This window comes from Pimephales promelas, chromosome 23, assembly GCF_988280905.1.
Source record: "Pimephales promelas chromosome 23, fPimPro1.hap1.1, whole genome shotgun sequence".
Lineage (NCBI taxonomy): Eukaryota > Metazoa > Chordata > Actinopteri > Cypriniformes > Leuciscidae > Pimephales > Pimephales promelas.
The window spans coordinates 6,272,347-6,289,842 of NC_142791.1; the positions used below are offsets into that span (position 1 = coordinate 6,272,347).

General features: G+C 38.9%; 1 protein-coding gene across 5 annotated transcripts in view; it reads left to right on the top strand.

The window, feature by feature from the left end:
• auts2a (activator of transcription and developmental regulator AUTS2 a) overlaps positions 1 to 17,496 on the top strand; it is a 348,996-nt gene that overhangs the window by 226,847 nt on the left and 104,653 nt on the right. For all 5 annotated transcript variants that reach the window (XM_089126455.1, XM_089126454.1, XM_039676289.2 and 2 more), the window contains exon 5: positions 11,681 to 11,710. In XM_089126455.1, the coding sequence (XP_088982581.1) occupies positions 11,681 to 11,710 (30 nt within the window). The remainder of the gene's footprint in view (positions 1 to 11,680; positions 11,711 to 17,496) is intronic.

Consider the following 17,496-nt stretch of genomic DNA (forward strand, 5'->3'; position numbering starts at 1 on the left):
AAATATTATATATTATTATTACTAAGGGCCTGAGCAGTTATTCTGCTTTTGAGCATTTTTTTTCCAATAGAAATGTATTCTCAAAATGAGTTTTTGTCATTCTCCAGTAGAAACTTCTTAGCCTATGTAGCCCCTATGTACACCAAACTTTCCAGTTATACACTTAGCAGTATTCTGAAGAGATTTTCCGAGTATTTGTTAATAAATTATTCCTGGCCAGATTAATGTGACATTTTCATAAAAATAAAATGGCGAAAATAGTTTTTTTAAGGGAATGGACAGTATGTTTTGATTTCCTAGGTAATGAAAGCATATATCCTGAAATCCCTCTGAATTTTTTTTTTTCATAATGTGTGTAAACAAAATGAAAACAGAATTTTGCACCTGGATTTATCATATGTTCAGATCTATCTACCAAAAATATGCGCAATGGTGCATATTTAATGAGTTAATGCCTAATTTGCATAATTAAACATACATATTTCAAAAACTGATAATACATTTTTTTATATATACTTGTGTAAGTAATCAACTGAGGCAGTTTTATGGTGATATCTATTATTTAAAAATTTTACCCTATTCACCTGTAGTGTCTCGCCTTAAGGTTTAAAATTATTGACTACAAGGGGGCATTGAAATGATTCGCCGAAACTGATTCAGAAAATATGTAAATCACTTGACACTCGAATTTGTAAGTAAATTTACAAATGTCCATACACATATTAAAATGTACAGACAGGCATATAGAAAGACGTAACAGGTCAAGGTATGCGTGTGCCTTCCCAAACAACTGTCATTGGTGGAATGGAGCTCTGTTAATGATAGCTGGTGAATGTGCTGCAGCATTTCAGATGGATTGTAAGACTGAGACAGAGGATGATGGAAGTGTGCAGTAGAATGAATATTAATGGTGGGCGTCTGGGCCAGAGCTAATGATGAGGAAAATTCCCTAATAAAAACTTGATGTGATGGGCAACGACCCGCAGGGTCACCAGAGAGACCTAGAGTTAATAGTGTGCCGTCAGGTGTGGGGAGCAAAGTGATTAGAGCTACACATCCGTTCCTGCTGGAGAAAGAGAGAAAGTGGGGGAGGCACAGGGAAATAGAGAAAAAAAAATAGATACTGCAGTTTGATAGAAAATTAGAGTACATGATGAAGACTAAATGAAGGAAAGCTGGAAAATTGCTCATTCATGTGGGATGTCTATATGGGCACGAATGAAACTGGTCTGTCAAGAAACTTGCTCAATGATAAAATAAATAGTTAGTGTTTGACCTGTGTGCTTCTGCATTGTCCACTTGTCCTATATATGTCTTTGTGCTGTCGGGATATTCAGTTATATCATAATTGCACACATTCATCCACACTTTTTCCGCCTCACTGCTGTTTTCCAGAGGGTACGAGGAGAAGCATAACAAAGATGGCAGCTGGCATCAGAGCAAATGTCAGCTGTGCATGCAGTAATTAAAATGCAAACAAAGTGGACTGTTCCCCAGGGAGGAGCCATAATGGTACAAACAATGCAATCTGATGTATTTAATTGTCTGAAAATCTTTCTATTAATCTTTGATTAAGCTAGCAACTGTTTGCTGCCTAACCCTCTTCAGCACTGAATTGTCTGTGGGAGTGAAATTCACAGTGACTCTGCTTGCTTGTTTGTTTGTTTGTTAGCGGAAAGAAAAGTGTCTGGCATCTTGAAATAGACCTTAATCAGAAAACATGCCGTATTTAATTTGACATAAACAGCAGTGAGGGACAGAAGCACAGTTTATGAATTATTGTGCTGTTGCCTACCTAGGTGTTGATTGTTAGCTGACTAAATATTCCGAATAACTTTACAGTGGATACAAAATTCCATAGAAAATTGGATGAATTAGACATGAATTAAAACCGATTCATGAAAATTTTACATAAAAACTCTTGGTTAAAACCCTTTGAAAATACTTTTTGTCCTTGGCAGTCCCGCTTTCTTTTGTCAAATTAAAGGGTTGATTCAGGATTTTGGACATCTGGCCTCATTTCCAAGTTAGCCTTAGTGTTATTTATCAGTGGAGACAGTTTTCAAGAATTTTCATCCAGTCGTCCCAGTTGCATAGTTCGCCGGTGCTTGGCCAGCGTGAATCAACGGTAACTGTTACCCTGCCTTTAAAGGAGTAGTTCACTTTTCACTTTTTGCTGATAATTTACTCACCCCCATGTCATCCAAGATGTCCATGTCTTTCTTTCTTCAGTCGAAAAGAAATTAAAGTTTTTGATGAAAACATTCCAGTATTTTCTCCATATAATGGACTTCAATGGGAACCAAACGGTTCAAGGTCCAAACGACAGTTTCCGTGCAGCTTTAAACGACACCAGACGATGAATAATGGTCTAAAAACAGTTTTACCCACTTCACAGTACACCAAAAGCAAATAAATTATAACGGCAGACTATCGATATAAATGTCTGTTGAGAATGATTTTAAAAATCCAGCTACTCTTGTATCTCAGTGATCGCATTACATTTACAGGAACTAGTTTCTCAGCAGCGGCGGAGTATTACTTTGCTCCGGTTAGTAGTACTGCGCCCTACAGTCGTAACTACCTGCACTACCTCTCTCTACCTCACTACCTCTCTTGGTTGCCTAGGTAACTACATATCACTCCGCCGCTGCTGTAGACTGTGCTAATAAATACAGGGAAAAAAGTATACAGCAATGCAATGAAAGGGTAGTTTGATGTCTAACATTATTCTCTCGACAGACATTTAACATCGATAGTCTGGCGTTATGATTTATTTGCTTTTGGTGTACTGAGGAGCGGGTAAAAATGTTTTAAATGGCAGGCTAGCAGTTACCGTTGACTCGCGCTAGCCTAGCACCGGCAAACTATTCAACTGGAACAACTGGATGAAATTCTTTTCATCACTAAGGCTAACTTGTAAATGAGGCCCGATGTCCAAAATCTTGTACTACCCCTTTAAATATGTTGTTGCTCTAAAGTCTACAGTAATAATGCAGACATTCAGTCATGTGTGTGCGTGTGAGTGTGCCTACATACACAACTGTACAAAAGTTTGGGGTCAGTATGTTTTTTTGTTTTTTTTTTGGAAAGTAAAACGTTTACTCCAAAAGGATGCATTAAATTAATAAAAAGTGATAGTAGAGTATTTTATAATGTTACAAATATATAAAGATTTAGATTTCAAACAAATGTCGTTATTTTTTACTTTCTATTTTAATCCTGAAAAAAAAAATGTATCATGGTTTCCACAAAAATATTGAGCAACACAGCTGTTTTCCACATTGATTAGAAGAAATGTTTCTTGAGCAGCAAATCAGCATATTAGAATAATGATTTCTGTAGGATCATGTGACACTGAAGACTGGATGATGCTGAAAAAAAAAATCAGCTTTTCCATCACAGAAATAAATTATGTTTTACTGATTTGTACATATGATTTCATCTTCCCACTCTTTTACAAACAAACACACACACACACACAGCTTCCCACTCTCACTTGTGGCTGGCAGGCTGGGTGACAATGCCACCCTTGGTTGATCAGCTAAGCGCATTGCCCTGTGGCACCATCTGTCTGTGCCAAGCTCAACCTCGGGGCACCATCTCACATCTGTCAGCCCGGGCAGCTTAGCTGACAAGTTATTTTAAAGGTAGACGTTCCCTCCAGATACGTAGACACATTTACATACATGCATACAGGCATAACACAGACACATCTTGTACCCGCTAACCCTTTCCTGTTTCCTGGCACGGCATCACACAGAGAGTGTGTGTGTGGCTGATATACGTCTAAGAATTGCTCTCGACACTTGAGATTCAGCTTCTTATCTACAATTTTATTATACACCAGTATTTCCCACACAGGTGCTATTTTAAAACTACTGCAATAAGACAGCATACAAACTCATGGAACCTCATAAGTAACCAAATTGGAGCTACATAGGCAGCAATTCTGCATCACAAAGATAACAGGTGATTTTGCACGTTACTAAGCTACTGGCACAGTACTTTAACAGAATATATATATAAAAAAATATTGTCTAAATAATATAAATAATTATAATATATAGCAATAAAAATCAACTATTTAATCATTACATTTTAGTATTAATTTGAAATAGTACATTTATCATTAAAAAAAATGTGTTGTTTTTTTCCCCCAGTGCAGTGCATTATGGGATTTCCTTCTCCAAAATGCTGCTTTTAGGAGCGCACACATGATTAAAGTGTGCTTTATTTTGGCAGTTTTCTTGGTTTTGAAACAAAGCGTCAGTATTTGTGCTCTCTAATGTCCTTTAGTTCATATTCAGCGCTCACGGTCTGGAGAAAGTGTCATATCGGGGAGGAAATTGCCTGCAGATGTTGGAAAGGTGCATGAGGGAGAGAGGTTTGGACGTTACGATCAGGCTGGAGGTTATTAGGCCAGGCAGCAGATGACTGCTTTCTGACAGGCGTGAGAGAGAGCTGCCCTGGGACAGGCCACACTCCACTGGTGAAGGAGATGTTTTCCCTATATCTAGACGCCCTCCTGGCTGTCACGCTTCCCTCCTCATTTGTTCCTCCGCTCCTTCATCCTGCTGTACTTTAGGATGACAGCTGGACGTCACGCAGATGCTGTGTGAATTAGTCCCTGAATGTCATCAGGTCTGGATCCTGGTGCTCTTAATGGCCAAAGCCAGTCAAAGGTGTCGAAATACATTTCCTCCTTCTCGCTGATGCGGCTGACAGCAGCGCTGCTGTGTTTTTTCTTCTAAGTGAGGTTAAATTTTACTTGAGTTTAATGTTAAAGGTGTGTGGAGAACACAGAGACAGGGTCATGGGGTAGATGATTCGCAGTCATGTTATTTATGTCACCCACCCACGTCTGTCATTTATGCACTGTTAGGTTTAGCTTAAGTTGGACATTTGAGCTTAAAATGACATAAATATTGAATGCATCTTCAATATTGTGTTAGCTACATTCATGTTTTAATGGTTGTCTGTCTTTTTTAAATTTATTTGCTTAGATTTATCTATGATGTCTGCTTGCAATCAGATCAGGGTTTTACACTTTCATAAATTGTGGCCTAAAAAGGCCATTTTGTGTTTACCGGAGACCCAAACTAGAGAAAATATATTGAACGCTTTTTTTTTTTTTTTTACATTTCTAATGACTAAATGAATTAAACAGTTGCACACATACACACATATTCTGTATATACACTGTAAAAAATATTGTTGGTTTAACTTAAAAAATAAGTTACCTGGTTGCCTTAAAATTTTAAGTTCATTGAAATGGAAAAATTAAGTTAAAACAACGAAGGAAATTAATTTAATCACTAGAAACTCAAAATATTATGTGATCCGAACTACATAAATTATCTAAGTTGATTTTAACAAAAGAAAAAATGAAAATGACTACAAATCATGAAAATATTTTGTTCTGTCAAACATTCCTGCCTATTTGCCATAAGCTTATTATTTCACATCCAAATGAGTTTGTGAACTCATATTAAATACAAGTTTGTCATGAGTATCACTGGAGAAGAAAATAATTTCCTTCTTATTGGTTTAACCTCAAAAATTGAATCATGAATAAGTTAAAATATTTGAACAGGTTTAGTATTCAGTTTTTGAAGAATCTGCCCAATATCTTGAGAGCCACGCTCGACTCATCAGGTACCTGTTAAAATGTCACCTTGGTACTCATAACTCATTCTGTGCCGTAGACTTGGAGAAGCGTTTGGTTTCAGTCTTGAAATGTCTTGTCTACTCAAAGCCTCGCCATCAGCAGACAGTAGAAGGCACGCCGCCATTTTCTCCTCAGAGCGTCTGACTCTTAGCTCAGTGCTGGCTGTGCCTGTTTTTGCTTCCTCTCTCTCTTCATCCTTCCTCTTCTATCGTGCTCAACACACACACACATACACACTCCTACTGCAGAGCATAGAGTGGGAGCTCCAGGCCTTGATTTGCCAACACATTTCCAATGATTAAAACGTAATTAGCACTAGCGAGCGCCTCCTCCCTGGCTAATTTCACTGCACGCTGTGACAGGCAGGCGGCCGGCGGCGGCGCGGCCCCAGTGGCAGATGGAGAAGCAGGCAGCGGGAGGGGAAAAACCATTTTGCCGCGCCATGGTTTGCATCAGAAAACCATCAGGACGCGCAGCTTTTTCTGTGGGAGGTAGGAGGACAGGGAGATGGAGAATGAGGGGGGAGGAAGGAGGTGGGGGACATAGCTCTCTGTGGCAGCGCATCAAATTGGCACTGTCAGAGCTGACCCTGGCAATGGTTGCCATTCTTCAAGCTGTCCCCCCACCTCCACCCACCACAGCCCGCAGGCAGAGCGAGAGAGCGACAGGCAGAGGGTGAAAATAGCAAAGGAAAGAGGAGGAGGAGGGATGGAGGGAGGGAGAAAGAGCGCACAAACCTATCGTCAACCTTCCGGACCCCCACTGCCTCTGTAATCAAGCACAGATCAGTCTCAATTAATTTCAGCGTTCGTTGACAGTGCCAATTACAACACAATGGCAAATAGTCCATGAAATGGAACGTTGAACACTTTGCGTCCTAACTTGACATTTGACTGCGGTTTTACATCAATGACTGCTAAACAAGAATAGATCTCTTTATGTGCTGTTTTTAAACATATTTTTGAAGCATATTTTCAGTGTTTGCTGTGTTTGGCTCATTGCTGTGCTGAAATGAAACCACACATTTTTCATTGTGTTGGCCCTTCACCAGAGTGTGTCATGCAGTTTGATGTGGGCACTGAGGTTTTCATTTCGAGAAGTCTGGTTAAGCTCGGTGCTTTGGACAATGGCAAAGACTTGGTTAAACGAGCTCAGAATACGACTTTACTGTACCGCACTTACGGTAGGCCTTTGGGATTTGACTCCAAATAGGAATGAAATTAAATGTATTTTGCTTGAAGATATTTTCACGTAAATGCTCTGTTTTTTTTAAATTTTGATTTTAGTGGACAACCAGCCAAATTAGTGGACAACCAGCCAAAGACATTGTTTGAAGAGTGCTGGGTTGACATTCCATGTTGTAACAAGAAGTTGGTGACATTTCAAAGAGCTTGTTTCTTGTTATAAAGCCAAGGGACAAACCACAAAACATTGAAGGCCCTTTTAAAATGCCTATTCCTTTTCATTGATATTTGGGGAAGGAAATAATGAACCATGATTTCATACATTGCCTGCTTCACTGTTATTATGAAATATGCCAAAAATATGTCATTTTTGATTTCTTTGAGATGTTTAGCTCCCATGCTGCACTGCTGCAGTACAGACTGCATGAACATAGCAGGGTTAGACAGGATCCGTTACACTATTGGTCTCATTCGGAGGCCTAATCAGCTCTTCCTCATTCGCTGTATCTGAGGAGTGTGTGTCTAACTAAAGCAGATGGCTCTACTGTTCCACTGAGGCCATTGGCTGTTATAATAAGCTTAACATGCTATATTGATCTGCAGCCAAGATCAATTGGCGAAGTGTTTGGCTTTGAAATTAACACCACACCAGAAAAAAAGCTTGAAAATGCTGAGATGGATTCCCAAGTTAATCCATCCAATATGACTGTAATACCAAGTATTTTAGAGGAATTAAATATGTTGGACTGACCATCATTATGCCAATCTCTTCATATTTACTCTTGTCAGCATCCTTTACTGTTATTTTCTTAACTTCGATCTGTTCAAATGGATGTTTTCTTGACTGAAGCAATTATAATGTAAAATGAGTATGATATTACATTCTATTATACTATAATATATAACTATAATAAAATAATAATTGTATAGTATAATTGTCAGGTGCCAGACTATTTCACAATCTGCTCAGTTACTGGGATTTTCACGCACAGCCATTTCTAGGGTTTACAAAGAATGGTGTGAAAAGGGAAAAACATCCAGTATGCGGCAGTCCTGTGAGCGAAAATGCCTTCCATGATTGCTAGAGGTCAGAGGAGAATGGGCCGACTGATTCAAGCTGATAGAAGAGCAACTTTGACTGAAATAACCACTCGTTACAACCGAGGTATGCTGCAAAGCATTTGTGAAGCCACAACACACACAACCTTGTGGCGGATGGGCTACAACAGCAGAAGACCCTACTGGGTACCACTCATCTCCACTACAAATAGGAAAGAGAGGCTACAATTTGCAAGAGCTCGTCAAAATTGGACAGTTGAAGACTGGGAAAATGTTGCCTGGTCTTATGAGTCTCGATTTATGTTGAAACATTTAGATGGTAGAGTAAAAATTTGGCGTAAACAGAATGAGAACATGGATCCATCATGCCTGGTTACCACTGTGCAGGCTGGTGGTGTTGGTGTAATGGTGTGGGGGATGTTTTCTTGGCACACTTTATGCACATTAGTGTCAATTGGGCATCGTTTAAATGCCACGGCCTACTTGAGCATTGTCTCTGACCATGTCCATCCCTTTATGGCCACCATGTACCCTTCCTCTGATGGCTACTTCCAGCTGGATAATGCACCACGTCACAAAGCTCGAATCATTTCAAATGAGTTCACTGTACTAAAATGGCCCCCAAGTCACCAGATCTCAACCCAATAGAGTATCTTGGGGATGTGGTGGAACGGGAGCTTTGTGCCCTGGATGTGCATCCCACAAATCTCCATCAACAACAAGATGCTATCCTATCAATATGGGCCAACATTTCTAAAGAATGCTTTCAGCACCTTGTTGAATAAATGCCATGTAGAACTAAGGCAGTTATGAAAGCGAAAAGGGGTCAAACACAGTATTAGTATGGTGTCCCTAATAATCCTTTAGGTAAGTGTACTTTGAATCACAATATGTGACAGATCTTACCTGTTTTTTTCTTTTTTGTTGTTGTTTTTTATTCATGAAAAGTGCAGCTTCTCGCTGTTAAGGACAAACAAGTTGCCTGCCCTTACCTGTCAGGTCTAATCTTACTTTCTCTGTTACTTTTACTTTCCCACTATAAAGGTATTTCCATCTGGACCCACCCCCCTTTTCTCAATCTTTTCTCTCAGCACCAGTATGGAAATTTACATACCTCTATTCTTGGAAAGAAGGAGCAAGAGAGAGAGAAAGAATAATGACAGCAATTTCTTCCCTTTCTCCACTCGCTGGCTTGCGAGAGAGTGTCGTTTAACGGCACCTGTGTTAGCGACAGGCGCGCGGATGAGAAGCGAAGGAGAGCAGTTGATTAAATCATCAAGTCGCGGCACAGAAAGTCAATTCTGCTCACCGTCTACAATGATATCCTTTTATCCTGACGTAATGAGCTATGGCACTTTTGCATTGGGTAATGCGATGAGTTCTATTAGCGCGTTCCATTTGCTTCACAAGCAAGGGCGAGTCATTTCGTTCCTCTCATATCTCCGCAATCAAAGCGCTAGGCTGGGCAACGGGGAGCACTGGCACGCCAATGGAGATGCCGGCAGTGTTTTTTATGGATCACAACACACTGGAAAAAATACATTTTGCTCATTATTTTAACTCTTCAGGAACTTTGCCTTTGCCAGATGAAGGGGAGCCTCTGGCCTTTAGGAAGGCTTCATGTAGTCGTACATTAAATCGACCAAGTACATGGAAGGGCGGGTGGATTGTGGATTGTGGAAGAGTGTGGATTGTGTTTCGAAAGCCTCAATAATACAATACTGATTGTGTTTCATAGCATTTTTACTGTAATGCTAACAGTGTTATGGTACTGGCACACACAAGAGCAGTAGGTTATTAACATCTGTGTGTGTGTGTTTATTGGTTATGTATAATACATGAGCCCCGTATGTCTCGAATCCCACTGGACTGGGGCTGTAAATTGGATGCTGCTCAGCAGGCCCTGTATCAGGTCAGACGGGAGAAACTCGTGCCAGAAAATATTCCCCCCTCTCTCACCCTGTCCCTTCCTCTCACTTTCTATCCCTAGCTTTCAGTCCTTGCAGGAATACAGCTCCCAGAACTGTCAATCATTCAGGGCTGCCACAAGGTTTATGCTCTGCTGGGTGTAATTGGCCCTGAAGACCTTAAGCCCCACCCCTAGCAGGCCTTCATTAGGGAGTCCAAACTCAAACCCTGAGCGCATCTCTCCCAGCCAAGTCATCTGTGAGCTGCTAGTTAATTAGTAGATAAAGAATTAAGCGGACCTTGAAATTGAAATTGGACAGAAAGGCTTAAATTCGGCATTTTAATATCATTCTATGTTTATTAGCATGAAGTCCCCACTACGCTTTTTGTTGTTTTACTTTATTTTATTTTCATTCAGGGTTATGTCTAAAATGTTAAATTCTTAAAGGGATACGCCACCCAAAAATGAAAATTCTGTCATCATTTACTCACCCTCAAGTTGTTCCAAACCTGTACGAGTTTCTTTCTTCTGCTGAACACAAAGGAAGATATTTTGAAGAACGATTGGCACCATTGACTTCCATAGTATTTTTTTCCACTATGGAAGTCAATGGTGCCAAATACGCTGATAGCTCAAAATGCGTATAGATAAGACGCCACTTGACTTGAAAGTGGCGTCTATGGTTACGCAAAAGTCATGATGTCATGTTGACTGATGAGTCTCGATTTCTGTCAGAATTATGCGTAAACAGAATGAGAACATGGATCCATCATGCCTTGTTACCACTGTGCAGGCTGGTGGTGGTGGTGTAATGGTGTGGGGGATGTTTTCTTGGCACACTTTAGGCCCATTAGTGTCAATTGGGCATTGTTTAAATATCACAGCCTACCTGAACATTGTTTCTGACCATGTCCATCCCTTTATGGCCATCATGTACTCATCCTCTGATGCAGGATAATGCTCCATATCACAAAGCTCGAATCATTTCAAATTGGTTTCTTGAACATGACAATGAGTTCACTGTACTAAAATGGCCCCCACAGTCAACTCAATAGAGCATCTTTGAGATCAACCGATTCCGAAGACGAATGACCAGTTCTTTTGAATGATTCTGAAAAATACAGTGTGACTAGTGTAGCCCAATTGTGAACATGAACAACTCTTCTGTACTGGTACTTTTTAGTGAATCAGAATTGACACATTTTAAATAGTAAGAGTAGTATGTTGCTCCAAATTCAGCAACCAGTGTAGTCTGATTCATGAACAAATGACTATTATGAGCCAGTTCTTTTTATTTCGAAAGAAGTTTTGAATCAATCTGAAATGATTTACAGCGTTAGCAGAAAAAGTTAGAAATAGACCCAAAGGATTCAGAATCTTTTGAATCAGGACGTCTGCAGTACCCAACCCTAAACATCAATGCCAACAATTAAACCCTTTTAATATTAGATATTTTTGACCAAGTAATCAATTTGTTAAATTTCAGGAAAGCTAATTTGGTTGTTTTTATTTGAAAAAGCTGTGTACAGAGCAGAGCTTAAGTAGTTGCAGTGTGTCTGTGGCCTATGAGACGTGAAGATAGTTGGACTCGTACTCTAGTTGGTGTCTGGGAGAAAAGCCCTGCTGGTGGTAATAGGCAGATGTAATGAGGCCTGGCCACTGAGTGAGATAAGAACAGCCTTTTCCTGCTTAGACTTTTATTACTCTGCTGATGAGCTGTGCAGTGCGAGACTGCCGGAATCAGATTTCCACTTCATAATGGCTTTATATTTAAAAGCAAAAAAAAAAGTGTTTCAGCTTTGTCACATCTATTAGATTCTGCACTGTTGTAATGTTGCCTTTGTCTTTGTCTTACAGTGTGAAAGCGAGAGTGACCAAGAAGACAAGGTAAGACCATGCCTAATTATTTCTACAACAACAGCAGTGTATTGAAATCTCATTATGAAGTTCTTTAGGATTTAAACATTAATGTTGAAATGTTTTTGTTATAGTACTGTTTCTTATCCCTACATAAAATGCAAAGACAACTACAAAGCCCCGTTATAATAGCGAATACTGTACATCATTGGAGATCACTGTCTGCTCTCTTATTGGTAGTTGTTACGTCGTATCGATTCGCTACTAATTTGCATAAATCGTTATTGCATTGCCTCTGGTCGCTGTAAATTTTCTCTCCCAGAATTCGCCAACTCTTTCTTGAAAATGAATGATGTCTGTTCGCTTTGGTCACTCACTGTGAATGTCTTTTAGTTTTTGTTTGGTTTATGTAAAATATGGTGGGGGAAAAATTACAACATTGTAATTAATATACTGAATTGTGATTTCCTTCTGGAAATGTAAAGCTAGTTAGCTGTAGTTTTAGTGCCAGTGGTGGTATTATTAATACCATGTTACATCAGCACTTCTAAAATCATCTTTATTCGTTTTTAATCAAAGTTGAATCAATGAGAATCCAATATTAGACTCTACTTAAAAGTGTGTTTCTATTTAATTAGAATTGCCATCTTGTTAATGACTGTGAGAAGGCCTTAATTAACTCTGCATTAATTATGAATGACTAAATGGTGTGCGAAATTTGAAAAGGACCATTACGAGCTTCATAAGTTAAATTTTATACATATTAACATGAAACAATTCCAACAGATTTATTATATATAGATAACCCACAAGACATGCAGTATGTTATTAATGCGGTACGTACTAAATCAGGCCATTATTTAAATGCATGAATGTAATTGAACACTAGGCTCTAGGCTAACTTTGATGCAAACTAGGCAAGATACAGAAAGATTTACAAGACACATTACACCACTTATTTACTGTTTGTTGAACATCAGCATGATCACACGAATTTTTTTTTTTTCTCCTTATTTGTTGGTGGTTTGATGCTTTTAACCAGTGGTGGTTTGATGACGACGAGTCGAATTATCCATGTCAGTCAAAGCCCTTTTGTTGTGGCATGGCAGAGATGTGTGGTGTACGACATTAATCGCTGTTTTGCTCGCTGCGTTCCTGCTTCTCATTATTCCTCTAATGATTTTCACAATGTCATGTCATTCTCTCTGCCTTTGATTAATTATGTGTCAAAACAATGGGAGGGTTTATTAGGTAAACAAAGAAACAAGAGCGCTCTCTTTCAAACACACACACACACATTCGCAAACACTTCAGAGAGATCTCTTTCTGTCAATAGCTCTTAAAATGTGTTTACAAAACTGTCAGCATGTTGATCTGCATTAGCAATGAGTGACAGCTATGTTCACGTGCTTTACTCTGGGAATGAATTCAGGAGCTCTTTCCCCTGCAATAGCAGTTACAGTACAGTATGTTCAGCGGCTGTAGGGAAGGACGACTATTCACATTAATGGGTCCGTTCTATTCATCCACAGAACAAACTGTCTCGTTTTATTCTCCTCCGGCTCAAATCAGGAAATGAAAAAAGACGCTCTGGAGAAATCACTCTCTGACTGCAAGAATGTCTCCATTTTGCATGCCCACTCTCCTTAAATGGGTGAGTTCACCCAAAAATGAAAAATCTGTCATTAATTACTCAAATTAAGATATTTTCTTTCTGAATCAGCTTGGCTGCAACGTCATTGTAACTTTCAAAGCCCAGAAAGGTAGTAAATACATCATTAAAAAAGTCAATGTGACTACGGTGGTTCGATCTTTATGTTATGAAGCGACGAGAATACATTTTTTGCACAAAAAACAAACAAAAATAATAACTTTGTTCAACAATCTCTTCTCCTCCATGTTAGTTTTCTACGCAGTTCTCTTAGTAAAGTCAGTGCTGCGCTTCACGTGAGCATGCATTTACATTTATGCATTTGGCAGACGCTTTTATCCAAAAAGACTTAAATTACATTGCAAGCTACACATTTACATTCTCATCAGTTCTTGCTTTCCCTGGGAATCGAACCCATGACCTTGGCGTTGCAAACATCGACGCTCTAATATTTGAGCTACAGTAATGAGCCAATAATGAGCTGGCATTTAAAAAAATATTTATACAATTTTTTTATAAATTGATGTGATCAAATTAAAGAATAGTTTTATAAATCTATAATACAGTATACATATATAAAACAGTATTTAATATAAAAAATGTAATGTATACATTTTTAATTTTTATATTATTGATTATTGTTTATAAATGTTAGAATTATTTGCTTTAAATGTAGGCTTAACTTTAACTGTTTTTTATATATTATTTTTTAAATAATGTAAAATAATTTATTTTAAAAAAGTATTTAACAGAAATGTCATTTATATTGTTTTAATATTTATATTATTAATATTGTTATTTATAAAATATTCTAACTAGCTTCTATAACGCCAGCAGTGATTTATTTCTTTCACTTAAGTAATTTACTTAGCAATAGTTATGCATTACATGCAGGTTTGATTAATTAGTGTAATTGATGGAATGGTGTTTTATTAAATTGAATTATAAAATAATTGTTTTTTTATGTATTTTTAATGTTAATGGGAAGCAGTATGTGTGTGGACGTGTTGAGTAAAGTGTGAGAGTGTTTAATGGCTTTTTGACATCTCGTTTGTGTTAGCTGGAGCGGAGCGAGAGATTTATTAAATGGTACAGTCTGTAAGGCCTGGCCTATTCCAACTGGAACCCGGCCCTGGTCCTGCTGTCTGCCCTCTCTGGCTCGCTCTCCCTCTCCTGCTGCTGGATGAGTTGGCAGCTTGCAGACCGAACAGGGTCCAGAATGCTCTGAATGCATTTGGCTGGCTCTGCCAACTATGGCTGGCCTCCACCTTCCAGGCTTTTGGCTCCGCTTGGGTCCCTGGTTGCCCCGTTACTTTCGTTCTCTTTCTATTTCCCTCGGTGTGCCAGGGATCTTGTTCTCACCTCTCCCCACAACCTGCTCACCCACCAAACCCCAGGCCCCTGCCCTGATTTGTGTGCAGAAGAAGTGTGTGTTATTAGAGAGAGCAGGTTGGACCCTGTCTTCTCATTACCTGGCGCTCAAGGGGGATTATTATGTCTTCTGTGGCTGGCAGAGAGAGAAAGAGGGAAAGATTCCACCGCCTGACGGGCTGTTTGATGTTCCGCTGCTGCCCGGATCCAATAACGTCCCCTTTTCATGGCGCAGTTAACACTAACAGGTCTGCGCCATCTGAGAGCGTTTAAAGACCGTTGAGGCTCAAGTGAATCTGTGCCAACTTCAGCCAGCAACAAATCAGCACATGTGCTCAGGCTTAGTGCCTCTCTACCCTCTGAATCCCTCTTCACGTCTGAGCCGTGGTGCAGTGGCTCGCACATGTAAGCCAATGAAGATCGCGGGTTTGAGCCTGACATGCTTCACATCATTGTTTACTCCTATTTTCTTGTCTCTCTTTATTGATTTGTACATTTAAAGACAGAAAAGCCTCAGAACTCAACAATTAGGCCTTTTCTCTGCTGTCTCAGTCAGGATAAATCATAAAGGAATAATCCATTTTTTGTTTTTAGCTTATTACCATTTATTTTTTTTATATATTTACTAGAGATATTTCTTTTTTTATTAACATTTTTAATCATAAAATATAGATATACATGCATGAATAGATTTTTATATTTCACAAAATAAAATGTATTTTTTTAAAATACAATATTGTAAATACATTTTTTTTTTTTACAAAATGAAAACAGTAGCTATAAATTCATGAAAACTCTTGTACTGGAAAATGATCACAAAGCCCAACGTTTAAGCTTGCAAGTCGTAACATGGATGCACAAGATTAATAAATGTAAGCTTTTCAATGACAATAGTCCTTATAAGTCATATGGTTCTCATCATATGTGATGCATCATGTCATAATGGATTTTTATTTTTAAACTTGCTGTTTTTAACCACAAATAATGCTTTTAAATCATAGCATAATCACAGCATAAGCATTATGTGTTTGATGCCAAAAAAAAAAAAAACATTAACAGCGAGCACAAAGCATGCTGAAATGGTTTTATGTGTACTAATCAATTATCAGCCCATTACCTTTAAGAGGAGCTGGAGATGACAAATCGCACAAGCATGGACATTTTAATCTTAAGTACCTTTAAAGTATCTCACCTTTGGCTCCAAATGAACATCCTCTTGCGTTTTAATGCACTTGATGAGGCCTTAAAAGGGAAAATAAGAGGACCTTTATCACTGAAGTCTTTTAACACCCCTAACCCCCTTGCTCTTTTCATGGGCCCTTCATTCCTTCTTGCATATTTTTCCCCCATCTGTGTGTGGCCAAGTGGCCAAGGCCAGAGGACACCATTTGAAAGCAGTTGCAGATTTATTATCATCTCTGCGTCAGAGAAGTGCTATAATTTCACTCTCTCGCATCTCATCTGAGACCTTCACTAAAGCGTTGCTTTAGAAAAAGTGTCTTTCACAAAACCATGATCAGAATTGCTCATATACTGTAGTAACGGATTACATGTAGTCTGGATTATGTAATCAGATTATATTACATTTTAAAATATTTATAATCGGACTAGTTACTTTTTTGATTACATGATTACTTAATATTCACAAATATGTAAATTCATAATTGATTGATTTGTATCTTTAAATAATAAATATTTTCCAATTTAAAAACTATATACAGTATGTTCGGAAAGTCCGGCCACTAGTCAGGCCGCTATAATCACACATAGCCACACAGCATACACAAATAAAATATTTTATTTTTTAAGTGTTTTATTTTGAAGTGCTTTTCGAATCAATGTGATGAGTTATATCAAAAGTAAAAAAAGTAGAAAAGTATTAAAAGTAGTCCGATTATATTCCCTACACTCTAAACGATGCTGGGTTGTTTTAACCCAAATGTGGGTCAAATGTGGACAAATCCAAATGTTGGGTTAAAAATGTAAAAAAAAAAATATATATATATTTTGAAAAAAAAAATGAACCCAACTTCAACTTTCACTTTCAACTGTAAATTTTTTAATTACATTTTGAACCCAACATTTGGGTTTGTCAATATTTGACCCAAATTTGGGTTGAAACAACCCAGCCTTTTTTAGAGTGTAAAATATGTAATGTAATAGATTGTTACTATATTACTAACGTCTACCCAGCACTGCCCTTATGTATAGTATGTATCCTGGCATCCATTTGCCTGTCTTTTTCCACTTCATCCGCCGTCTTCTGACGATGTTTGCCCTGAGGCGGTCGGAGGAGGAGAGGCACATTAGTTTCTCCATCACTCAGCCGGAGCACTGGAACATAAAACAGTTTTTTTTTTTATCTCCTCGCCACACTTCCGCGCTGTGAAACGGGGCGGGTAATAAAGCTTCGCGAGCGAGTTGTCAGCGGTAAAAGATTATGTGTTTTGCCCTCCCTGCATCTGGAAAAAGGAGGGAGGACAGAGAGGGGAGCGAGCAGAGGGGTGTTTACAGGCTTGAGTGGGCGCTCGTGAGGCCGGGAAAAGAGGCTGATTGCTGTAGAGTGGCCTGTCAGCCCGTGATTTGTCATGTACTTCATCATCTCCGTCACTCCGCGGAGCGTTGTCATAGCTAACGTATCGGCCCGCATTTGTACCGGGCCGTGTAGGAAATTTGTATTTACTTTAGGGTTGGGGTGCGAGGGGAGTGAGGAAGCGGCGGGGGGAGTCGTGTAATTTGTTCCTCGTGGATAATGTGACCCTGAGTGGAGCCGGATCATGGGTTAGTTGAAGTG